Source organism: Engystomops pustulosus, chromosome 7 (assembly GCF_040894005.1).
Source record: "Engystomops pustulosus chromosome 7, aEngPut4.maternal, whole genome shotgun sequence".
Lineage (NCBI taxonomy): Eukaryota > Metazoa > Chordata > Amphibia > Anura > Leptodactylidae > Engystomops > Engystomops pustulosus.
In genome coordinates, this window is record NC_092417.1 from 123498575 (window position 1) to 123523029 (window position 24455).

Here is a 24455-nt window from a genome sequence, read left to right on the forward strand (position 1 = left end):
ATCTTACTTCCAATTATTTGCATAAGCATGAAAAGGTAAAGTAAAATGTGACATTTAAAGCGGTTGGCCACTTTACCTCATTTTTTTTGTAATGTGTGGGGGTAAGATATTAGGTAATTTACCAATATACATCTAATACAAGTTTTGCACTGCTTTCTTGATATGTAAAGTAAAGCCTCCTGTCCTTTACCTCATCAGCCAGACATTCCTGTCCATAAAGTGGCTACAGATGGAGGGTCATGTGATCTCTATCTGTCCATGAACAATCCAGCTGCCAGGACCTTGATCCTGTGATCATATTCATGAATACATGGTCCTGGCAGGGCAATTGTTCATGGACAGATAGTGATCACATGACTCTCAATCTGCAGCCACTTTATGGACAGGATTGTTCTGATGAGGGAAAGGACAAGAGGCTTAGTTGCTTTCTTGATATATAAAGTGCAGAACTTTTAATACAGCTTTAGATTGGTAAATTACCTAATATCCTGCCCCACACACTAACATACACATTAAAAAAAAACCTGAGGTAAAGTGGCCAACCCCTTTTTTTAAACTGCTATATAACATGCTTTGTTTTGTTCCTCTTCCAGTGCATCTTTGGCTTCAATGTTTAGTGTGATTCCAACTATCTGCTTTGGCTTTCAGGTAATTTGCTGATGGTGGGATAACTTCATTAACTGTGAATATTTTTAGGATATTCCTGAAGAGCGACCATAACATTGTTAATTTATTAAATGCAAACCTTTTAAAACATTTATTGATATTCACTGACTGGCTCAATATGGTAGACACATCTTGGTTTATTTGGACAGTAATAAGGTTTTTATAGACTGGTAGGCAAACATAATACAGCTTTTAACCGCTTTGTGACCACCCATACAGATTTCTCAGTCGGTCACTAAGAGGCCTTATGCTAGGCCAACAGGGTTTCTCTGGGTGTGTCAGTGTCATTGTCAGTGTTAGACATGAACAATCACCCTGCCTGGACCTTGATCTCATATTCATGAATACTGTCCTGGTATAATGTCTACAGCCATTTAATGGCACGGAATGTCTGGTGAGGTGAGGTAAGACAGGAGAACTCACTTTATGTATCAATAAAGTGCTATATATATATATATATATATATATTATTACCTAACATCCTGCCCCACATATACAAAAAAACATACAAACACAAAATGATTAATAGTTCATGTTTATTAACCTTTGGAAGACTGATGATTAAAGGTTAATAAAACTCCTGTTGCACTTCGTCCTCAAACTAAGTAAGATGTCACAGTATCTCAATATTGTTGCCCTGTATTCATGGTATAATCTTTACTGCACAAAATAAGTCTTCCTTACATGTTATCACCTTAATGGTGATCTGTCCAGGAACCTTTTCATGGGATTTAGTGTCCCCCACCAAAACTCCTGGAAACCACATATCTGGCGGTCAATTTAAAAGTTCTGTCCAGGGAATTCTTGTACATGATTTTAGATGAGTCTTAAAATACTTAAAGTGTAACCATCATTTCAAAAAACTTTTGGTATGTTGTAGGGCAGGTAATTTTAAGTTTTGCAATTGGATTAGTTACCCGAATCTTGCTCCTTCTTCTTGTATTCTGCAGACTTCCCCTAGATGTCAGCAATCTCACATATGTCTGTTACTATGGACATTCCGATTTCAGAAAGAAGCTGAGACTACAACAGGAGACGCCCCCTCCCCCTCCCTGCACACAGCTGATCACCTCATGTCTGCAGCAGTCATGTGCTGACAGGAACACTGACTAATGTGATAGCCAAACACCTACACTACTACAGAATGACGGTTACACTTTAAATAAAATCTACCATTTGATTTGATTTACTGCAAGGGTTGTGCACAAGAATTTGGCTGTTTTGAAGTTTTTGGTGTACCTAGGGTTTTGGTTAATAGTGCTGACCCCTAAAGGGTCGCAGTATGACAATGCGGCCTTTAGACCAAAAAAGGTCCTTAAGTGAGGAAAGAAAGGTCTTGCCCATACACGGGATTTCCGACCACGTTTAGCTCATCCATCAATATGGGTAGGATTTTACTTATGGGTTCTGTGATGTTCTGTTCTTGGAACTCACATGAGTTGTCATGCTTTATGTAATTAAATTGTACACTATTGAACAACTAACAGCAGGTCCTTTGCTTGTTTACCTTACTAGTTCTACCATTTTTACTGTAATTGATTTTCTGACTTATTTGGTTCACTAATGATGGTTGAGCTAAACAGACTGGTCAGGTGTTATCTAAATCATTTCTTTAATATGTCTTCTTTGCTGTGCAATATACATTGTGCTACATGTTTAGTATGAATTTACTGTATGCTTTTTATAGCAATTTAGATAATAGACTAATGTGTTTGTTCTCTGGTAAGGTTGACTCCATTTTGTATTTAATGGCTGAGCAAATACATTGCTCAGCAGGAAAGGAGCATGATGCATCCATCCAATGATTTACATAGTATACAACAGATACTGGTCAAGCAGAGGTAAAAGACCTATCAATGGAAAAGGGCTGTGACGTTTATAAGTTAAAGCTGGGGAAGTGGGGAATCTGACTGATTATTTGCACTCAACACCACATATAACAGACCGTTTGAGTGTCCTTCTGTAGGCACACCTGATCGAAGAGCTTTGATGGGGTAAGACTTACTTTCTCCTGTAAAGTTTCTACCTTGAATACAGGATGGCAATATCGAGGTAGTGTTTTACTTAACTTGAGGATGTGGTTTTATTCTTATTTGGAAACTTCCAGATATTTAATAACTCACAAACCTCTGGAAGGAATGGAGCAACACAATGTAGACTTGTAAGAAAAACATTTGAACATTGGAACATTTTAAGAGATGGCGGCATTGAAGAAAGCGGTTTAAACTGGCCAACCACTTTTGAGCAACTTTCTGAAAGTTTTTCTGTTTCCAGTGCCATGAAGCTTGTATAACCATTTACAGCAGCATGAAGAACAAAAGTCTATCAAACTGGGTTGTGGTGTCTGTAGTATCCATGTTGATTTGCCTTCTTATTTATTCCCTCACAGGTAAGGCAATAGAAACCCAGTGCACAATTTCCTTCAATTAAATTGATTGTGTTGTGTCTGTGTTTTGTTTTCTTTGGGGTCATAAAAAAAAACTTTATGTATGTTTGCGTTCTATCCTCTACTCATAGGCATCTATGGATTCTTTACTTTTGGCGAAAATGTAGCAGCTGATATTCTGATGTCCTACCCAGGTAATGATGCAGTTGTCATAGTAGCCAGATTGCTGTTTGCCATCTCCATTATCACCATCTACCCAATCATCCTTCTCCTGGGAAGGTGAGCATCTAGGAAATTGGGTTACCCAATTTAATTTTCCTTTTAAGGAATTGAGTTATATACTTCTTTTCACTTCCCCAGATCTGTCCTTCAAGAGGCCTGGTTGGATCACAAGTACATGACTGCATATGTATCTGCATCCTATGAACGATTTGTGCGGGTTATACTTACTGTACTCTGGATCCTGGTGACACTAATTATTGCTTTGTTTGTTCCGGACATCAGTGAGATAATCTCAGTCATTGGCGGAATCAGTGCTTTCTTCATCTTTATCTTCCCAGGTAAGTTTATTGCTGAAGCTGTTTATATAACAAATGTCAATCTCGCTAGCTCATCACAAGCTTTGGCACTTTTTTAATGATGCATAATACAACTAATAACCCACCGTGAGGAATTTACCATCAGATGTAGATCTTGCCTGCCTCTGCCCTAATCCGTAATTTGTAAAATGGGTTCCCAAGTCATCACCAGATCAATTCACTTGGAGAATATTTATAACTTGGCCTCTTTTATTCATTCAAAATTGATACAGCTTGGTAAAACACTTTTCGAGTCCTGTCCAGACCTGACTCTTTGGCAGTTACATATAAAAAACAGTGTAGAATAAACAAGTGCCTTTCAAACACTCCCCCTCACTCCCCACACTACCACACTCCCCCTCCCTCGTCTGCCCCTGTGACCTGCTCGCAATTACTGCCTATCCTCCAATTTTGGGACCATTTTTGGTATTGTATGACCAGGCTCAGGGACATTATTACTCATGCACTTTATCTGCACTGGGCACTTTGTGTAATTTGTCTACATATTGTTTATACATGAATTGTCACTGTATGTATTACCTGTATGCAGATTTTTGACTGACCAGTTTGGGACAGGGAGTCTAGGGCATCACTTGCCCTTGGTAGCTGTATACATCCGCTGGATGTATTTTTAAGTGTTTTTAACCTTGATTGTCCTGTATGTTTAGTCTTTTTGATGAATTAATAAACTTTGTTTCTATTGTTGTATCCTATATACGCATCCATCTTTGTCTTTGTTGTGGTCATATATAGTCTATTGGGATGCGTGGATGTTATCATACAGAATTCTTACCTTATAGGTAGTGCCCGCTCAATTTTCTGCTTCATTGAAAGTGCCTTTCAAACCTAACCATTTGGTAGGAATATGAGATCATGATTATATCACTGATAAACAAAAACATATATTATTCATTCATTGATAAAATTAATAGCCCTGGTCTATTATTACTTATGTAAAAAACGAATAAAATACATAAAGGGTAATAAGAACAATGGAAAAACCAAATCTGTTAAAACCTTACGGAAAAACATAGGGAGAATAGGTAAATCAATAAATGAGATTGCTTGCTGTTAACTTGCTGCAAACATACTTAGAAGAGGAGAGAGTGTAGGGCTTTTTTAAATAAATTTTTTCAATTATTTAGACTTTTTGCCCTTATTCTTGTCACTGTGGCGTAAACGTGAAACTATGGAGGACTCATCTTTCGTAGTTGCAATGGTATAGTAGGGGTTGTTACGTAGTATCGGGACTACGGAAGTCTGTACCGACTTAAAAGAAGTGTCCGAATCCTCAGTCACTCAACGCCATCTGCTAAGGTATGAATAAAGGCTGGCAAAGTAAATCGGAAGGGTAAGTATTATGGATGATCCTGGCTTTTGGAATAGTGTTAAATGCAAAAACAGTTTGTTAGTGAATAATATAGTATAAGATGCACAAGTAGTTCTAGTATGTTAGTAGTTATTATGGAATGTGTGAACTCGGAAACAGTACTCATATAAAGGAATTTGCACACAAATTAGTCATTTCGTTTTAATCCAGATGGTTTTAAGGCAAATCCAATATATTTATTTTCTTTTTAGTGTTCCAAATCTGTTGTTTGTTTCGGGTTCGATGAAGTCAATTGGCGTAATCAGAATTTTGCCTTCTCCTTTGTGTTTTAACCCCTTCCCGCTCAGTGTCTGATATATCGGACGCTGAGCTCAGTGACTTAGCGCTCAGCGTCCAATATATCAGACGCGGAGCCGATGCCGTTGCAGCTCAAGATCTGAGCTGAACAGGCATTGGCAAACACGGGGTGCCGGCTGTAACTGATAGCCGGCACGCCAGTGTAACACCCACGGTTGGGCTCCGATGGCGGGTGTTTAACCCGTTAAATGCCACAGTCAGTGCGACCGGCATTGGCATTGTTTTGTGTAGTTTTGTGTAGTTCTGTGTTGTTCTGCGGAGAAGTAGGTGTAGTGTAGTGGAGTAGGTGTTGTGTAGGTTCTGTACTATCCCCCCCCCCCCATCATGTCACAGTAATCATACACTGACTTGGAGGTGTATAACTATATGGCCTCCGATACGGAGTCAGTTTTATTTGTCCACCACAAAGCAACTCTGAGGAACCCCCGAGAAGGCGCTTACGTAGTAGTGCCAGAGTGCCCGGCACCTCTGCCGGAGTGCCCGGCACCTCTGCCGGAGTGCCCGGGACTTCTGACCCCACATGGGTGACCCCCTCCGGTCCCTGATTTTGTGGCCAGACCTGGTATACGCAGAGACACGGCAGGGTTTGGACCAGTGGGCTATTTTATTTTTTTTTAAACTGTGGCATGCGGCACTGTTAGGAAAAATCAGAGAGGTCTCCCGAAGTCGCTGCTAGGGGAAAAGCTCAGAAGGCACGAGAGCCGAGCACTAAGTAGCGACTCAGTATTGTGTGTTAGGTACAAGGACAAGAGGGACGTCCTTGTACTAACAACAATACATGGGCACACCACCACCCCTGCCCCTTAGGTACCAGTGCAGAAGCCCCAAAGCCAGACTGTATTTTGGATTACAATAAGTACATGGGAGGGGTGGATTTGTCAGACCAGGTGCTTCAGCCATATAACACCATGTGGAAGTCGAGGGTGTGGTACAAGAAGCTGGTCATGCAGATGGCATTGTATAATGCTAACGTGCTACATCAATGTGCCGGCCAGAGGGGAACTTTCCTGGAATTTCAAGAGGTGGTAGTCAAGCAGTTGATTTTTAGAGACCAGGAAGGGGGTAGTGATAGTACGTCTGGAAGCGAGGCCACATCACGCATTGTACCGGGGCAGCACTTTTCCATTGTACCATTGCAACCAGGGTGTGCTCAAAAAGGGGCATAAAAAAACAAACCATCAAAAAGCCCTCCTGTGTGTGACACATGCCCGAAAAACCAGGGTTATGCATGAAGGAGTGTTTTAGGATATATCACACATGCCTAGATGTATAATTGTACCCTGATGCACACAACTCACATAGCTTATACATCATGCCGGACCTTCCCTACTGAGCTCTGCCGTGTGCCAAGCCTGTAAATTATTGCCACATGTGGGGTATTGCCGTACCCGGGAGAACCCGCATCATGATTTTTGGGGTGTTTATCTCCCGTGGCAGGAGCTGGGCACAAGATGACATAATGGATAATTTGTACTATGCACTATACATTATGCATCATCCTTGAGGGGTCTAGTTTCCAAAATGGTATAATTTCTCGGGGGTTTCTATTGCACTGGTACATCACGGGCCCTGCAAACATGACATGGCACTCCGAATCCAAACGTATGAAAACAGAGCTGAAAAATCCAAATTTCACTCCTTCCCTTCTCAGCCCTGCCGTGTGCACAGCCTGTCAATTATTGGCACATGTGTCATATTGCCGTACTCAGGAAAACCCACAGAATGATTTTTGGGGTCTTTGTCTAAATAGCCATGGGTTGGGCACAATATGTTAGGTACTAAAATGACATTTTTGCAATAAAAACGCAAATTTTTTTATGCAACATTTACTTTGCATTAGATTTTGGCCAGCGTGTTGGGAGTTAAAATGCTCACCACAACCTCAAATAAATTCTTTGAGGGGTCTAATTTCCAAAATGGTGACATCTTTGGGGGTTTTCTATCATACTGTTACTTCAATGCCTCTTCAATTACACTGTGGCACCACAAAACATTTGCAGCCAAATTGGCCTTCCAAAGATGCAATAGTACGAACTCTGTTCTGGACATCGCTGTGCGACAAAGCAGCAGTTAACATCCACATGTCTGGTATTGCCGTACTTGGAAGAAGCAGGGCAATAATTTTAGGATGTATATTTACCTCAAATTTCTAATGAATGTGTCAATTTTAGGGTTAAATGAAAACATTTTTAAAATTTCAAATCCATTTTTGCTTCCAGAAAAATAATAAAAGGGTTAACAGACTTCTTAAATACTGATTTGAATAGGTTGAGATGTTAGATTCATAAAATGGTGCTCCACTTGGGGGTATATAGTACATAAGCCTTTGTAGGGCACTTCCAAACTGAATTGATCACCAAAAATTTTAGCATTTTTCAAATTTCAAGAAAATCTGAGAATTTGCTATTAAAACTTCAAACCTTCTCACATCCGTAAAAAAAAAATGGAAACGTAAAACAAATAATGGAAATAAAAATAAGACCAATGGCAAATAGTTTTTACCCCCAAAAAATTGTGGTGTGACTTTTTGTCTAAAAAGTATAACATTTGAAAATTGTAATTTTTTTCAAATTTTTCCTAAATTTGTGAATTTTTACCCCCCCAAAAAAGGAACGTATCACCAAAATGATACTACTAACATAAACTACAATGTATCACGAGAAAACATTCTCAAAATCACAAGGATATCTTGAAGCGTTGAAAAGTTATTACCACAGGAAGAGACACTGGTCAAATTTCTAAAAAAAGGACCAAGCCTTAACGTACAAAGAGGCTGCGTCCTTAAGGGGTTAAATGTTTGAATTGGCTATATGGAATTCTAACTGTGTGTTTGAATTTCCTGTATGTTTCCATGCATTTGTCCATATGTACTCCTAGCTCAAATGATGTGTGTACAAAGCAATTTCTCGAAAGGGATCAATAAAGTTGCATTGTATTGTATCGTTTTTTTTATGATGGTTGCTTCAGGTAGCTATTCACATCAACATTTTTTTAAAAAAAAATTTGTGGTAAATTTGTTCTCTTTATGTCCTATTTAGAGATGAGCGAGCACTAAAATGCTCGGGTACTCGTTATTCGAGACGAACTTTTCCCGATGCTCGAGTGCTCGTCTCGAATAACGAGCCCCATTGAAGTCAATGGGAGACTCGAGCATTTTTCAAGGGGACCAAGGCTCTGCACAGGGAAGCTTGGCCAAACACCTGGGAACCTCAGAAAAGGATGGAAACACCACGGAAATGGACAGGAAACAGCAGGGGCAGCATGCATGGATGCCTCTGAGGCTGCTTAATCGCACCATTATGCCAAAATTATGGGCAACAGCATGGCCATGACAGAGTGACAGAATGAAGCTAGATAGCATCTAAAACATCCAATAATTGACCCTGACACTATAGGGGACGGCATGCAGAGGCAGCGGCAGCAGCGGCAGGCTAGAGAGTGGCATGGCGACATACCCTAAATGGACTCAGGCTTCAAACCAATGGGTGGCAGAGAGGAACCAAAGGAGGTGAGCAAGAAGCGCTCAAATAATATCGGTACATGATAAAAGTTTGCCAGTACATTTTGTGGATTACACAGCAGGGTGGCGACAAAGTTAACATGGAAGCCATGAAAACAACCCAAAATTCTGCCTGACACAGCTCGTTTGATAAGGGGACCATGTATGGAGGCAGTGAACTAGTAGTAGATTAAAGGTGCTGCAGTTAAAACTATGTTAGTTGGATCTTGGCATGGAGCTGGCGCTCCGCTGCCAGGCGAGCTTTCGCCAATCCAAGCCCCTGTCTCTAGGCTACTCCCCAAACAGCACTTCTAAGAACCTTTTGTATAAGATCAAGTGTAGTAGCGTTCTTATAAGTTTAGGATATGGCGGGTGAGGGGAATGTAAACAGATGCGCAAGAAGCGCTGAAATAATATTGGTAAATGATAAAAGTTTGCCAGTATATTTTGTGGATTACACAGCAGGGTGGCGACAAAGTTAACAAGTTTGTTGTGGAAGCCATAAAAACAACCCAAAATTCTGCCTGACACAGCTCGTTTGATAAGGGGACCATGTATGGAGGCAGTGAACTAGTAGTAGATTAAAGGTGCTGCAGTTAAAACTATGTTAGTTGGATCTTGGCATGGAGCTGGCGCTCCGCTTCCAGGCGAGCTTTCGCCAATCCAAGCCCCTGTCTCTAGGCTACTCCCCAAACAGCACTTCTAAGAACCTTTTGTATAAGATCAAGTGTAGTAGCGTTCTTATAAGTTTGGGATATGGCGGGTGAGGGGAATGTAAACAGATGCGCAAGAAGCGCTGAAATAATATCGGTAAATGATAAAAGTTTGCCAGTATATTTTGTGGATTACACAGCAGGGTGGCGACAAAGTTAACAAGTTTGATGTGGAATGGCCTGTAATAGCTCTTGGGTGGTGTGCCTTTTATCGCCTAGGCTCAGCAGTTTGAGCACCGTCTGCTGTCGCTTAGCGACGGCACTGCTGCTGTGCCTAGAGCTACCGACTGATGGCGCCATGGCCACGGATGGTAATTCGGAGGAGGAGGAGGTGGAGGAGGGGTGGGAGGAGGAGGAGGTATAGTAGGCCTTTGAGACCTGGACCGAGGTAGGCCCCGCAATCAGACTCGGTCCCAGCCTGCACCAAGTTAAGTGTAGTAGCGTTCTTATAAGTTTGGCATATGGCGGGTGAGGGGAATGTAAACAGATGCGCAAGAAGCGCTGAAATAATATCCGTAAATGGTAAAAGTTTGCCAGTATATTTTGTGGATAACACAGCAGGGTGGCGACAAAGTTAACAACTTTGATGTGGAATCCATGAAAACAACCCAAATTTCTGCCTGACACACCTCGTTTGATAAGGGGACGATGTATGGAGGCAGCTATATGGACGACTTTTGGAGGTAGCAATGGAGACAACGTGTGGAGGCTGCTATGGAGACAATTTAATTTGGGTAGTGCCTGTATGTGGCAGTCCAAAAAAGTTTTCAAACCAGAGGAGCAGGTAGGTGGCCCTCCAGAAAAATTGAATAGATTGAGTGCCTGTATGTGGCAATCCAAAAAAGTTTTCAAACCAGAGGAGCAGGTAGGTGGCCCTCCAGAAAAATTGAATAGATTGAGTGCCTGTATGTGGCAGTCCAAAAAAGTTTTCAAACCAGAGGAGCAGGTAGGTGGCCCTCCAGAAAAATGAAATAGATTGAGTGCCTGTATGTGGCAGTCCAAAAAAGTTTTCAAACCAGAGGAGCAGGTAGGTGGCCCTCCAGAAAAATTTAATAGATTGAGTGCCTGTATGTGGCAATCCAAAAAAGGTTTCAAACCAGAGGAGCAGGTAGGTGGCCCTCCAGAAAAATGAAATAGATTGAGTGCCTGTATGTGGCAGTCCAAAAAAGTTTTCAAACCAGAGGAGCAGGTAGGTGGCCCTCCAGAAAAATTGAATAGATTGAGTGCCTGTATGTGGCACTCCCAAAAATTGTTTAAAACAGAGGACCGGGTAGGTGGCCCTCCAGAAAAATTAAATGCATAAAGTACTATAGCTAGAGCCAGTGGGCCCTGTCAAAAAATAGCCAGTTTCCTCTGCTTTAGTGTACAAAGAGGAGGAGGAGGAGTGGATAAATTATTCAGGTTGAGCTTCCTTCACCTGGTGGAGATTGGAAATTATGAGAAATCCAGGCTTTATTCATCTTAATAAGCGTCAGCCTGTCAGCGCTGTCAGTCGACAGGCGTGTACGCTTATCGGTGATGATGCCACCAGCTGCACTGAAAACCCACTCGGACAAGATGCTAGCGGCAGGGCAGGCAAGAACCTCCAAGGCGTACAGCGCCAGTTCGTGCCACATGTCCAGCTTTGAAACCCAGTAGTTGTAGGGAGCTGTGTGATCATTTAGGACGATGGTATGGTCAGCTACGTACTCCCTCATTATCTTTCTGTAAAGATCAGCCCTACTCTGCCGAGACTGGGGACAGGTGACAGTGTCTTGCTGGGGTGACATAAAGCTGGCAAAAGCCTTGTAAAGCGTACCCTTGCCAGTGCTGGACAAGCTGCCTGCTCGCCTACTCTCCCTCGCTACTTGTCCCGCAGAACTACGCACTCTGCCGCTAGCGCTGTCAGAAGGGAAATAGTGTTTCAGCTTGTGCACCAGGGCCTGCTGGTATTCATGCATTCTCACACTCCTTTCCTCTCCAGGGATGAGAGTGGAAAGATTTTGCTTGTACCGTGGGTCCAGGAGAGTGAATACCCAGTAATCGGTGCTGGAATAAATTCTTTGAACGCGAGGGTCACGGGATAGGCAGCCTAGCATGAAATCTGCCATATGCGCCAGAGTACCAACGCGTAAGAATTCACTCCCCTCACTGGCCTGACTGTCCATTTCCTCCTCCTCCAACTCCTCCAACTCCTCTTCTTCTGCCCATACACGCTGAACAGTGAAGGACTCAACAATGGTCCCCTCTTGTGTCTCGCCAACATTCTCCTCCTCTTCCTCCTCCACCTCCTCCGATATGCGCTGAGAAACAGACCTAAGGGTGCTTTGGCTATCAACAAGGGAATCTTCTTCCCCCGCAAAGCGCAAAGCTTCCGACTTCATGCTGATCAGAGAGTTTTTCAACAGGCCAAGCAGCGGGATGGTGAGGCTGATGATGGCGGCATCGCCACTGACCATCTGTGTTGACTCCTCAAAGTTACTCAGCACCTGACAGATATCAGACATCCACGTCCACTCCTCATTGTAGACTTGAGGAAGCTGACTGACCTGACTACCAGTTCTGGTGGAAGTTGACATCTGACAGTCTACAATCGCTCTGCGCTGCTGGTAAACTCTGGATAACATGGTTAATGTTGAATTCCACCTCGTGGGCACGTCGCACAACAGTCAGTGAGCGGGCAGTTGGAGGCGGCGCTGCGCTGCCCTGAGAGTGGCAGCATCTGTGCTGGACTTCCTGAAATGCGCACAGATGCAGCGCACCTTCGTGAGCAAATCAGACAGATTGGGGTATGTCTTGAGGAAACGCTGAACTATCAGATTTAACACATGGGCCAGGCATGGCACATGTGTCAGTCTGCCGAGTTGCAGAGCCGCCACCAGGTTACGGCCGTTGTCACACACAACCATGCCTGGCTTCAGGTTCAGCGGTGCCAGCCACAGATCAGTCTGCGCCGTGATGCCCTGTAATAGCTCTTGGGCGGTGTGCCTTTTATCGCCTAGGCTCAGCAGTTTGAGCACCGCCTGCTGTCGCTTAGCGACGGCACTGCTGCTGTGCCTAGAGCTACCGACTGATGGCGCCATGCCCACGGATGGTAGTTCGGAGGAGGAGGGGTGGGAGGAGGAGGAGGCATAGTAGGCCTTTGAGACCTGGACCGAGGTAGGCCCCGCAATCCTCGGCGTCGGCAGTATATGACCAGCCGCAGGGTCAGACTCGGTCCCAGCCTCCACCAAGTTAACCCAATGTGCCGTCAGCGATATATAGTGGCCCTGCCCGGCAGCACTCGTCCACGTGTCCGTGGTCAGGTGGACCTTGTCAGAAACGGCGTTGGTCAGGGCACGGATGATGTTGTCTGACACATGCTGGTGCAGGGCTGGGACGGCACATCGGGAAAAGTAGTGGCGGCTGGGGACCGAATACCGAGGGGCGGCCGCCGCCATGAGGTTGCGAAAGGCCTCGGTCTCTACTAGCCTATAGGGCAGCATCTCCAGGCTAAGCAATCTGGAGATGTGGACATTAAGGGCTTGGGCGTGCGGGTGGGTTGCACTATATTTCCGCTCCAGCGTCTGGGGTATGGAGAGCTGAACGCTGGTGGATGCTGTGGAGGATCGTGGATGGGGTTTTTGTGCCAGGGTCCTGGGCAGGGGGCTGACTATCAGCTGACACAGGGGAAGGAGCAGTGGTGTGCACGGCCGGAGGTGAACGGGCTTGGTGCCACTGAGTGGGGTGTTTAGCATTCATATGCCTGCGCATACTGGTGGTAGTTAAGCTAGTAGTGGTGGAACCCCTGCTGATCCTGGTTTGGCAAAGGTTGCACACCACAGTCCGTCGGTCATCCGGTGTTTCCATAAAGAACCTCCAGACTTCTGAAAATCTAGCCCTCGCCGCGGGAGCCCTCGCCATGGGAGCTTCACTACGTGACACATTTGGCGCTGATGCACCTGCTCTGGCCCTGCCTCTCCGTCTGGCCCCACCACTGCCTCTTCCAACCTGTTCTGGTCGAGGACTCTCCTCCGTCTCAGAAGCACTGTGTTCACCCGGCCTCTCAACCCAGCTTGGGTCTGTCACCTCATCATCCTCCTCACAGGATGCTATCCTATTGCTATGGCTATTTTCCAGCCAAGTATGAAAGCACACTGCTATGCCAGATGAGATGACGCTGAGTTATGAAAAAATAAACGTAAAATAAAAAGGAAATGGCAGACTGTGCCTAATTGAAATCCAACCCCTAATAAATTTTCCCACTTCGGTCTTTGCGATGGATATGTGCGTCACTAAGCGCTAAACACAGCGGTCGCAAGTCTCACTCCAAATTCCTCACAATTGGCTAGTATATGCACTGCAGCAAGGACAGCCACCAGCAGATCAACCAGAAATAAAATATATATAACGCTATTGTAGGCGTAAGTAAGCCGTTTGGATTCTCCTTTGGCTATTTTCTAGCCAAGTATGAAAGCACACTGATGAGATGACGCTGAGTTATGAAAAAATAAACGTAAAATAAAAAGAAACTGCCAGACTGTGCCTAATTGAAATCCAACCCCTAATAAATTTTCCCACTTCGGTCTTTGCAATGGATATGTCAGGGCAGGAAGTCCGAGGGGGGAGCAGACTGAGGGATCCCTCAGTCTGCTCCCCCCTCGGACTTCCTGCCCTGACAACAACTTCACCACTGTCTGACAACCGTGTCTCCTCATCGTCGGACACCTCTTTAGACACTTCTTCCACTACGTCAAGAAGGTCATCATCACCCACAGACTGCGACTGGTGGAAAACCTGGGCATCGGAAAATTGCTCAGCAGCAACCGGACAAGTGGTTTGTGACTGTGGGAAGGGTCCAGAAAAAAGTTCCTCAGAGTATGCCGGTTCAAATGCCAAATTTTCCTGGGAGGGGGCAGACTTGGGGGGAGGAGGCTGAGGTGCAGGAGCTGGAGGAGTGCCGATTTCGGTGACATGGGTGGACTGCGTGGAAGACTGACGGACAAATTGCTCGAAGCATTGTCGGCAATCCACGACATCACCTGTTCGCACTGTTCTGGCCTCAACAGTGCTCTACCACGAGTCCCAGTAACTTCAGACATGAACCTAGGGAGTGTAGCTCTGCGGCGTTCCCCTGCTCCCTCATCAGCAGGTGGTGTCTCACCCCACCCAGGACCACGGCCTCTGACCCCTGCAGTAGTTGGACGCCCACGTCCCCGCCCTCGTCCTCTACCCCTAGCCCTCGGGTTAAACATTTTGAAAATAAAAGTTATATAACTTTAATTTTTTTTTTTACTTTTTTTTGTGTTTTTTGTGTTTTTTAGTTTTTTTTTGTGTTTTTTAGTTTTTAAAACCAAACAATGCTATCCTATTGCTATGGCTATTTTCCAGCCAAGTATGAAAGCACACTGCTATGCCAGATGAGATGACGCTGAGTTATGAAAAAATAAACGTAAAATAAAAAGGAAATGGCAGACTGTGCCTAATTGAAATCCAACCCCTAATAAATTTTCCCACTTCGGTCTTTGCGATGGATATGTGCGTCACTAAGCGCTAAACACAGCGGTCGCAAGTCTCACTCCAAATTCCTCACAATTGGCTAGTATATGCACTGCAGCAAGGACAGCCACCAGCAGATCAACCAGAAATAAAATATATATAACGCTATTGTAGGCGTAAGTAAGCCGTTTGGATTCTCCTTTGGCTATTTTCTAGCCAAGTATGAAAGCACACTGATGAGATGACGCTGAGTTATGAAAAAATAAACGTAAAATAAAAAGAAACTGCCAGACTGTGCCTAATTGAAATCCAACCCCTAATAAATTTTCCCACTTCGGTCTTTGCAATGGATATGTGCGTCACTAAGCGCTAAACACAGCGGTCGCAAGTCTCACTCCAAATTCCTCACAATTGGCTAGTATATGCACTGCAGCAAGGACAGCCACCAGCAGATCAACCAGAAATAAAATATATATAACGCTATTGTAGGCGTAAGTAAGCCGTTTGGATTCTCCTTTGGCTATTTTCTAGCCAAGTATGAAAGCACACTGATGAGATGACGCTGAGTTATGAAAAAATAAACGTAAAATAAAAAGAAACTGCCAGACTGTGCCTAATTGAAATCCAACCCCTAATAAATTTTCCCACTTCGGTCTTTGCGATGGATATGTGCGTCACTAAGCGCTAAACACAGCGGTCGCAAGTCTCACTCCAAATTCCTCACAATTGGCTAGTATATGCACTGCAGCAAGGACAGCCACCAGCAGATCAACCAGAAATAAAATATATATAACGCTATTGTAGGCGTAAGTAAGCCGTTTGGATTCTCCTTTGGCTATTTTCTAGCCAAGTATGAAAGCACACTGATGAGATGACGCTGAGTTATGAAAAAATAAACGTAAAATAAAAAGAAACTGCCAGACACTGCCTAATTGAAATCCAACCCCTAATAAATTTTCCCACTTCGGTCTTTGCGATGGATATGTGCGTCACTAAGCGCTAAACACAGCGGTCGCAAGTCTCACTCCAAATTCCTCACAATTGGCTAGTATATGCACTGCAGCAAGGACAGCCACCAGCAGATCAACCAGAAATAAAATATATATAACGCTATTGTAGGCGTAAGTAAGCCGTTTGGATTCTCCTTTGGCTATTTTCTAGCCAAGTATGAAAGCACACTGATGAGATGACGCTGAGTTATGAAAAAATAAACGTAAAATAAAAAGAAACCGCCAGACTGTGCCTAATTGAAATCCAACCCCTAATAAATTTTCCCACTTTGGTGTTTGTGGTGGATATGTGTGTCACTAAGAGCTAAACACAACGGTAGCAAGTCCCCCTGCAAATTCCTCACAATATGGTACTAGGTGCACTACTAGTGCCAGCAAGCCCAGCCACAAGCAAAAAAAAAAGTATAACGTTATTGTAGACCTAAGAAGGGCTGTTGGGTTCTTTTTGAATCACTCCTGCCTAACACTATTCTAATAGAACACCCTCCCTAACGCTTTCCCTGACCAGCAGCAGCTCTCTCCCTAGCGGCATCCAGACACAGAATGATCCAAGCAGCGCGGGCAGCGGCTAGTCTATCCCAGGGTCACCTGATCTGGCCAGCCAACCACTGCTATCGACGTGTAAGGGTACCACGCCATGCTGGTTGGAGTGCAGAGTCTCCTGGCTTGTGATTGGCTCTGTTTCTGGCCGCCAAAAAGCAAAAGGGCGGGAGCTGCCATTTTCTCGAGCGGGCGAAGTATTCGTCCGAGCAACGAGCAGTTTCGAGTACGCTAATGCTCGAACGAGCATCAAGCTCGGACGAGTATGTTCGCTCATCTCTAGTCCTATTATAAGATCTAAGAATTCCACTTTTTTGTGTACTGCAATTGAGAGTAAAGGAAAGACCCCAGTCATTCTTGTTCATTTTTTCACAAAATTGTTGGAGAGATTGTATATTCCCTTTCCATATTATACATAGATGATTTGTTTATCTTTGTATAGCGTTAGTTCTCCTAAATGGCTATTTTCAGATACAATAAATATGTTTTAGAATATTTGCATAAATAGATTAGTGTAAGAAGGGACAACTTTCGTCCCCTTACTAGCTGTCCCCTTTTGCTGATGAAACATACGGTTGCCATAGAAGTTATTGTTCAAAATTAATGATAGGCTCTCAATAAGAAATTGCCTTTGTATTGATAAAATGTTGGGATCACCCTCTAGAATTACTTCCACCTAATCTGTAATTTTAATAACCCTGGAACCTAACTTGTTAAAAACTTAATTTACATATTACTAAAATAAACTGCAAAGGTTACCAGCCTGGCTGGGCACTGGGTGCGAAGGCTAGTCCATGCCCCAGTAGCCTACGCAGTTAATTTACATATTACAAAAGTAAAGTTAATAAATTAGGTTAGGGCCCAAAATTATTAAATTGCACATTAGGGCTGAGGCAGGCAGGATACATTTACCATTAGATGTACTTCTGATGGTAGATTCCTCATGTTAAGTTTCCTTTAAGGTCAGTAATTTCAATAGGTACAGCCTCATGCAAATATCAATCCTATCCTGACCAAGTATTTAATCATCTAATTTGTTCTCCTTTATAGGGCTATGTTTGATTTGTGCTATGGAAACAGAAGTAATGAACCAGAAGAAAAAGTAAGTCATATGAGTTAAAGGGCACCTACCACCACGAATCTACCTATAAAGGTAGATCGGGTGGTAGGTGGATGTATGGGACGTGAGGATAGCCCTTTGTAGAGCTAATCCTCACGTCCCCGCTAGCCTAGCATAAACTTTATTGCCCTAATATGTTAATTTAATTAAGCGGCTACCGGGGCGTGGAGTAGCCGGACACGAGGCTACACGGCGCGGCTACTCCACGCCCCAGTAGCTGCTTTCCCCCGCCTACCCTGTGATCTTCGGCGCGCAGCTCCTGGCAGCTGCGCGCCCTCGTCCGAGAAGCCGGAGTTCTGCGCATGCGCAGTAACTCCGGCCAAGATGCGCGATCTCGGGAACGAGGCCGGAGTTACTGCGTATGCGCAGAACTCCGGCTTCTCGGACGAGGGCGCGCAGCTGCCAGGAGCTGCGCGCCGAAGATCACAGGGTAGGCGGGGGAAAGCAGCTACTGCGGCGTGGAGTAGCCGCGCCGTGTAGCCTCGTGTCCGGCTACTCCACGCCCCGGTAGCCGCTTAATTAAATTAACATATTAGGGCAATAAAGTTTATGTGACGCTAGCGGGGACGTGAGGATTAGCTCTAAAAAGGGCTATCCTCACGTCCCATACATCCACCTACCACGCGATCTACCTTTATAGGTAGATTCGTGGTGGTAGGTTCCCTTTAAACTATATTCTAGAAAAACAGTCATGCATTTGCTTTCAACTCTTTTTTTTTTATATATACATTTTTCAGTAAAAATAAAGTATGGTTGATATTATAGGGAGGTTCTCTATCATATTTGAATCTTCCACTGCATTGGTCTCTTTGTAGCAAGACAGGGTCATGCAGGACAGCTTCTGTGACTGAATGACAGCTCAGCTTTCACTGTAACTTTTATGATCAGAAAACCTCTGATTCAGACTTCTCCAAAAAACTCCTCTCCACCAATTCCATTTCTTTAGCAGATGTTGCTGCATGAAATAGCTTATTTAATACAGAAACTATCAGGTGGTGGCAGGCTTTCTGCTCTTGCCCAAAGGCCACCCACCTGATAATACATGGCATATTTACCAATGCAAAACTAATGTTGGTTGTTGTGTTTCCTACTTGCAGATCATGTCTCATCGCCTGGGGGATCATCTCTGTCATCTGTGGAGCATACATATTTGGGCAGAGTACAACCATTGCTGTTATGGAACTTCTGCACAAGTTCTAAGTAGTTGCACTCAACATAAAAAAGGAGTTTTGAAATCTTCTGTATTTTTTTAAGTTTATATGCTTTTAAAAAAAATTAAACCATTTTATTCCAGAATAATTCCTGTGGTTCTTGTAAAGTGACAACCTTGATCATGACTGGCTTGGTATTTGCCACCAAGATATCAAAACTGTTGAAAATTCTAAAAAGTCATCACATTTTTTAAAAGCATCCCTTAACCCCTTTAAGACGCAACCATTTTGTACGTCAAGGCTTAGTCCCACTTTTTTTCTGTCTCTTTTATATGATTATAGTGCTTGAGCAATGTTAAAAGGCATAACACATGTTGCTACTTTCATAAATACATGCGTTTTGATAAAGACGCCTATGTGGTTATGAACCTGTTTTGAAAACTACACCTTAAATTTTGATTTTGTTGCGCGTTTTAATTTTATCTCCATTTTGCTTTCGTTTTTGGTCTATGTTCTTTGGCAATCTCTATGCAGCGCTGTGGAATCTGTGTACGATATATAAAGAAATTATTATTTTTATTGCTTTTTAATAATAATAATAATAATAACTGAAGGTATTTGTTTTCTAACCAGCCTCATCAGTAAAATAAAAAACTGACCTGATCAGTATTTTTTTTTGGAGACCCATAGACTTTGACTATTGCTTTCTGTGATCCACATCAGTAAAAATAAAAAATAAGATAGGCTTAAATTTTTTTCACAGATCAGTGAAAAACCCTGATATGTTCGATGCAATTTTATAATGCAAACACTTTATAGGTCTGTAATCCAGAAGCTAAATGGTGCTACATTCTGAACAGCTCATGTCAATATTAACCAGGAACCCTGACTGGGTCAGGAACCAAAGTAAATTAAAAAAAAAATAAAGCCCCCAAATGTCTGACCTTTTGAAGGACATAAAGCAAATGTAGGGGGTGTGTGCTGGCCATGGAGGAGAGCACACACATCCTTGTGTAGCTCCCAATCCTATACATGGCTTTCTCTGAGCATTTCTGCTATCCATCTCCCCTTCCTACCTATGATAGGTGTGAAGGGTGCCCGAGGACCCCGGCAATACCCTTATCCTGTTCATGCAAAGATATCGGGATGGGAGATATCTGGAGATGGCCCCCGAAACAGCTCCACCACATGTGCTGGACATGGCCATTACACTCACTCCATCTGGAGAGTCCTCCTCCCCACCAGCCGATGAAGATTTGGAGTGGGTAGACAAACTGCTGGCGGCAGATCTTCAAGGTACTCCCTTCTCTTCGTATTCCATGGATATGGCTGCAATAATGGCACCACTGGCCGAACTTCTCCATGTGGCCAAGATGGCAACCACTTTAGAAGACGGAGGGCCTCTGGCCCAATATCATCGAAGACAGTCTCAGAGGGCACTGGGCTGGCAGCTTCCTCCTGGGAGATCTGTGGAAGCGGCTGTGAACATGGGTCGCACATTGCCCAGGGGGTGTTTATCCTTCTGCAGATGATACTGCTCACGTCAGGACCCTATGTGAGTAGCACACCATCAGGCCCTATCTGAGCAGATGCAGTCGAAGATCAGCTAGTATGGGTCTCTGGAGGCCCCCTTCCTCTAATGCCATGGATGTGTCCTCTGTAAGTGTCACTGGGGGGGGGGGCATACCCTTCCTCATTCATCTAATTTGTGGTCAGACACTGGAGAAGATTGGCCTGTCACTCCATCGGTCAGTACCCCACCCACATCACCTATGTCTTTTGTACCTCCATGCTTGTTTCAAAAATTTTTAGCCTAATGTGTACCCTTGCACCTCCAGGGGACACTTGTGTCCAGCATGTTTTATTCTCTCTGGAACAGGGGGCCCTTGATGTACTGTAGGCTCTCAGCTCTCACCTTCAAATTCCCACTAGGGATGACATGGAACCGTCATATGCTGTAGAATTGAATGTACTGAGAGAGGAGGTCCACCGACTAGATACCATAATATCCTTGTCAGAATTAGAACAATCTTCTCTCAAGAGCGCTTGGACACGACTACCAATAAAAGTAGATGACGTGGAGAACAGGGGACACTGCAACAACATACAGTCTTACAGAATACGGTCTTACAGAATTGAGAGAGCCTTCCATGAATCCAGCTGGTAACATTGCCTACTTGGCCACTTCTCTACAGCTCCCACCAGATCTGCATGTTTGACTCTGCTGAAGCGCAGAGCTCTGAAACTGAGATGACAAGATACTCCTTACTAATGGGGTTTCCCATTTAATTTGCAAACACACCATGTACATCATCCTGATGATATTCATGCCTTAGTAACTGACTTGGGCATCCCAGATCCGGATATAGTGGACTGGACCAGTCTTCCTATTCCACCACAACTTAACCTGAGAGACCACCCTGGCACAGTGACTGCCAAGGCATGGGAAGGAGGGGTGGTGGAGTGAGATGAGAATTAGAGGACCTTCCCCTGGAATGAATGCTCAGCCAATGGTCACTCAGTGCTTGGGGCCACTAGACTGAACATGTGTTCCAGCTGCCAAATCTGTGTGGTTTGATATCTATATTTATTTTAGTATATTACATCACCTTATAGCCAGTTCTCAGATGTTAGGACATGAAATAAGGCAAGAGGAACAAAAGAATAAAACTAAGTAGGCGCGGTTATCCTGCCATAATATACCAGGCTCTATTCCTCCTTCTTCCTCCTCTTACCAGCCCACCCTGTTTCCCTTCTTCTTCTTCTTATGCTCCTTTACCCATCCCAACCCCCGTTCCCCTTTCCTTATCACATGCTGGATTAGCTCAGAGTTCCATAGTCACAAGCTGTGTCATGTATGGTAAGCCCACTATACCCGGGGATTCTGCAATAGCTGATTCTTTGCAGTATGGTTATTGTTTTCCCATTATAGAAGGTAGATTTCTCCTTACTCTTATGTAGGAAGGGGCGGGGGGTTTGGAGTAAATAAAGGTCCGCAAATCCTGTATGATATGCACAAGCAACAGGTTTGTCCCACCTGAAACGCGTGGACTTTTTTTTGGATGTTTATGATTTATATTCACACTTGGAAATAAAGTAAGGCACGTTTTTTTTTTTCTTATTTGCTAAATCCTGGTTTGTTTCTTTCATTGGTGCCGGTGATCTTATGCCGGTGATGTTATGAAACATCTGACTAATGCCATACGGTTAAATCCTAACATACACGGCATTACTGTGGGCTCCTATCACTTGTAAGGCAGCTCTATATGAGGATGATTTATTACTATATGTGTCAAAGGCTAGGATTTCTTTTCAAGAGGTATAGCAAGCTTAGTAACTTCAAAATTAACTACTCTAAGTCAGAGGTTCTAAATATCTCCCTACCCCGGTTGGAGTTAAAACATGTGAGGGAGAATTTCTTGTTCCAGTGGCAGCAAACCTCAGTCTGATATTTGGGTAAATATATTTGATCTTTCTAGATTATATGCCCTTAACTATACATCCCTCTTGGAGTGCACCTTGAGAGACCTGCTGAAATATAACCAAAAGCACTTGTCTTGGCAGAATCAATGGTCTTAAAATGGATGTCGTTTCTCCAGCGAGTTTCTTCCACACCCTGCGATCTTAAAATTCATTTAGGGGACCAGTCGTCCCAGGATAGCATGGAAAGTTCTGACCTGCCCTAAGTCTAGGGGAGGTGTCGGGCTTCCCGGACTTCAAACTATACAATCAGGCCTCAATACTCCTATGACTCTTTGACTGGCACTTTCACTCCGTTTCCAAGCAATGGATATCACTGAAACTGGTACTCCTCTCTAAACTCTTTCTCAACACTTCAGCCCCCTTACACCAATATTCCAGAATCATTGGTTTCCTCCTTGAATGTCTAAGTTATCCTTCTTAGGATGGGGGGTCCATGAGGACCATAGGCTGTATGATGTATTACCCCCTCTTGATGGCTTTAACCATGACGGCTTAGGAGTAGTTAGGCGTGTTATTAGAGTATGGTGCAGCTGTGGCTTTTACGGATTCTCTCACTGCATTGTTGGCCATGTTTCGCTATGCAGCTCACGTTATCTCACAGATCTACTCACTGCTATCCCGGGGCTCAGATATAGTACAGTTTTCATAAACTGATTCAACATAAAGCTTTACGTAAAAAAAAAAATGTGAATGAAAAAAAACTAAAAAGGAAATTTACTCCCAATAATTATTTCTTATTGATTTACAAAACATGTTTTAGGGATATTTGAGTAATTTGTGTTGTTAGAACACTGAAAATAAAACCATAATTATGCCTTTGTTAGCAGCATAAGTAAATGATTATGGGTGCTTTAACACATTTTGAAATGTATTAGAAGTGTGTCAGAGTAGAACTTCTGTTTGCCCATGGCAACCAATCAGAGCTCAGCTTTCATTTTCCCACAGCTGTTTATAAAATTAAATCTGAACTCTGATTCGTTTCCATTGGCAACTAGAACAGTTTTACCTCAAACATGTCTGATAAATCTCCCACATAGTGTTAATGTAATGTTTTCATAGTGTAAAAGTAATTGCATTTACAATATGAAAACAAATGCATCATGTGAATGCACCCTAGAAGCCGTTTCACACTAGCATTGTTTTTCACACTTGTGGTTCAGTTATTTCAGTTTGTCTCCATTTTGCTTCCATTTTGTCTCCGCAAAAAAAAAATGCAATGGAACCTGAGCAAACACACAAATGTGATAATATTCTAAAGATGAGAGCTGATTAGGCATTGGGTCTTGCTAGAAGAGGGCAGGAAGGGGTTCTGAGGGTGCACCCTCTTGGTGAAAGATTGAGTACAATGTGATGACCTTTTGTACAGCAAGATAAGACTCCACAAAGACATTTTGTAGTGAGAGAAGAGTAGTTCTGACTACTCTAAGGGTATACATACTTGGTAAGCAGGCTCCATGCTTGACAAAGCTTGCTTGGCAGTGGAAATATTGCAACCGGGTGAATTAGATTGTTCAAGCATACACTTGTGCTGGAATTTTTTTCTGCGATATTTGTATCAGCTGGTTCCCAAACCAGTCCACAGGCACCCCTACAATTACTAAATTTAGGGTGCTGTCACATGTACCGCTTTCAATCCATGTAGTGGAATCAAAGTGCACAGGGTGTACCATTGCCCAATTGCATGCGTTTCCATACAAACGCATATACGATCTGTAACCAGAACTTTAAAAAATACAAGGTACTGGGTGCTGGTTACCAATTGCATGCGTTTCCACAGAAACCCATATGTGAACGTACCAGTTTCAGTTTAGAAGCAGAATCAAACTGGTATGTGTGACCGCACCTTTTATGCCTAAAATTAGCCTTGAACGGTGCTGGGCCTGATTGTAAATGCATTTCCATAGAAATGCACACAAACTGTAACAAGCAACCGCTATTTTGAATTGGTTAAAAGCATTTTTCTTTTGGCAAGCCGGAGTTCACCCCCTTCCCTTTCTGTCCCAAAGTCTTGTCCAGGTTGGAAAATCAGGGGATCTGGCAGGGGAGATTTTCATGCCTTCTTCATCAGAAAACTGTTGGAGAAGCCATAATAAATCTACCCCACTGAGTTGAGAAAAATAATCCTGCCTTTGCTCTTGAGTGATAAACTGTGCTCTGGGGAGAGG

The 24455-nt window shown here is 43.5% G+C and overlaps 1 protein-coding gene across 3 annotated transcripts in view; it reads left to right on the top strand.

The window, feature by feature from the left end:
- SLC38A8 (solute carrier family 38 member 8) overlaps positions 1-19154 on the top strand; it is a 114554-nt gene extending 95400 nt beyond the window's left edge. Inside the window, exons 5-10 of one of the 3 annotated variants that reach the window (XM_072117735.1) lie at positions 594-648; positions 2941-3055; positions 3184-3331; positions 3413-3612; positions 17587-17638; positions 18754-19149. In XM_072117735.1, coding sequence (XP_071973836.1) covers positions 594-648; positions 2941-3055; positions 3184-3331; positions 3413-3612; positions 17587-17638; positions 18754-18856 — 673 coding nt within the window. In that variant the 3' untranslated portion in view covers positions 18857-19149. Of the gene's footprint in view, positions 1-593; positions 649-2940; positions 3056-3183; positions 3332-3412; positions 3613-17586; positions 17639-18753 lie in introns of all 3 variants that reach the window. The other 2 variants (XM_072117734.1, XM_072117733.1) reach the window with 2 other exon arrangements.
- Positions 19155-24455: the final 5301 nt, after the last annotated feature.